Consider the following 816-nt stretch of genomic DNA (forward strand, 5'->3'; position numbering starts at 1 on the left):
CTTAGAGCATCCTGTTCCGAAGTACGACCGTTTGCGACTTCCTTACCTACATATTCTATCGCCAGAGGCTATTCACTTGGAGACTGCTGCGGATATCAGTACGACCAAGTACGAGATTTACCAGGCGTCGCTCGGATTTTCACGTACCGACGAGAGCGCTCCGAACACCGTGAAAAAGTCGGCGTTTTATGGATACCAGAATCCCTATCTCCGGACAACCCGGTTCCAGGGAATGCGTCCCTTAAAAAGAAAAGAAAACTCTTTTCGAAACTCACGACGGTCATTTTCCGAGTTCGCTTGCGTTACCGCGCGATTGAGTTGAACGCCAACCCCACAGAGAGATTAAAGCGCTACTCTTTGTCTCCGTTACTCGGTTCCGGAATATCAACCGGATTCCCTTTCGAAAACATACGACAACTGCACACAACAACAACTGGTGACGACACAATCGCCTCCACCACACACACACACAAATAATTATTCAGTCTTACAATTCATGTCGCAAATTCGAACAAGCTTTCGCCGTTTTCTTAGGATCGACTGACCCATGTCCAACTGCTGTTCACATGGAACCTTGCTCCACTTCAGCCTTCAAGGTTCTCACTTGAATATTTGCTACTACCACCAAGATCTGCACCAACAGCGGCTCCGAGCGAGCTCACGCTCAAAACTCTTCAAAGCAACACTGTCGCGACCTTCCTACCCGTCTCAACGTTCATTACACCTTTTCCGAAAAAAAAGTGCGTAATTGAGACGGTCAGGTATGGGCCTGGAGCTCAAACGCTATCCATTTTCAGGGCTAGTGAATCCACCACA

The 816-nt window shown here is 48.2% G+C and overlaps 1 protein-coding gene across 1 annotated transcript; it reads left to right on the forward strand.

Moving 5' to 3' along the window:
- Positions 1–816, forward strand: Tsp_15344 (conserved hypothetical protein; the record flags this gene model as incomplete). The annotated part of the gene is made up of 3 exons (XM_003365985.1): positions 1–98; positions 349–436; positions 535–816. Coding segments are annotated over 3 exons (468 nt in total), but the record flags the coding sequence as incomplete, so codon positions are not given.

The sequence above is a fragment of the Trichinella spiralis genome (assembly GCF_000181795.1).
Source record: "Trichinella spiralis strain ISS 195 chromosome Unknown Scfld6774, whole genome shotgun sequence".
Lineage (NCBI taxonomy): Eukaryota > Metazoa > Nematoda > Enoplea > Trichinellida > Trichinellidae > Trichinella > Trichinella spiralis.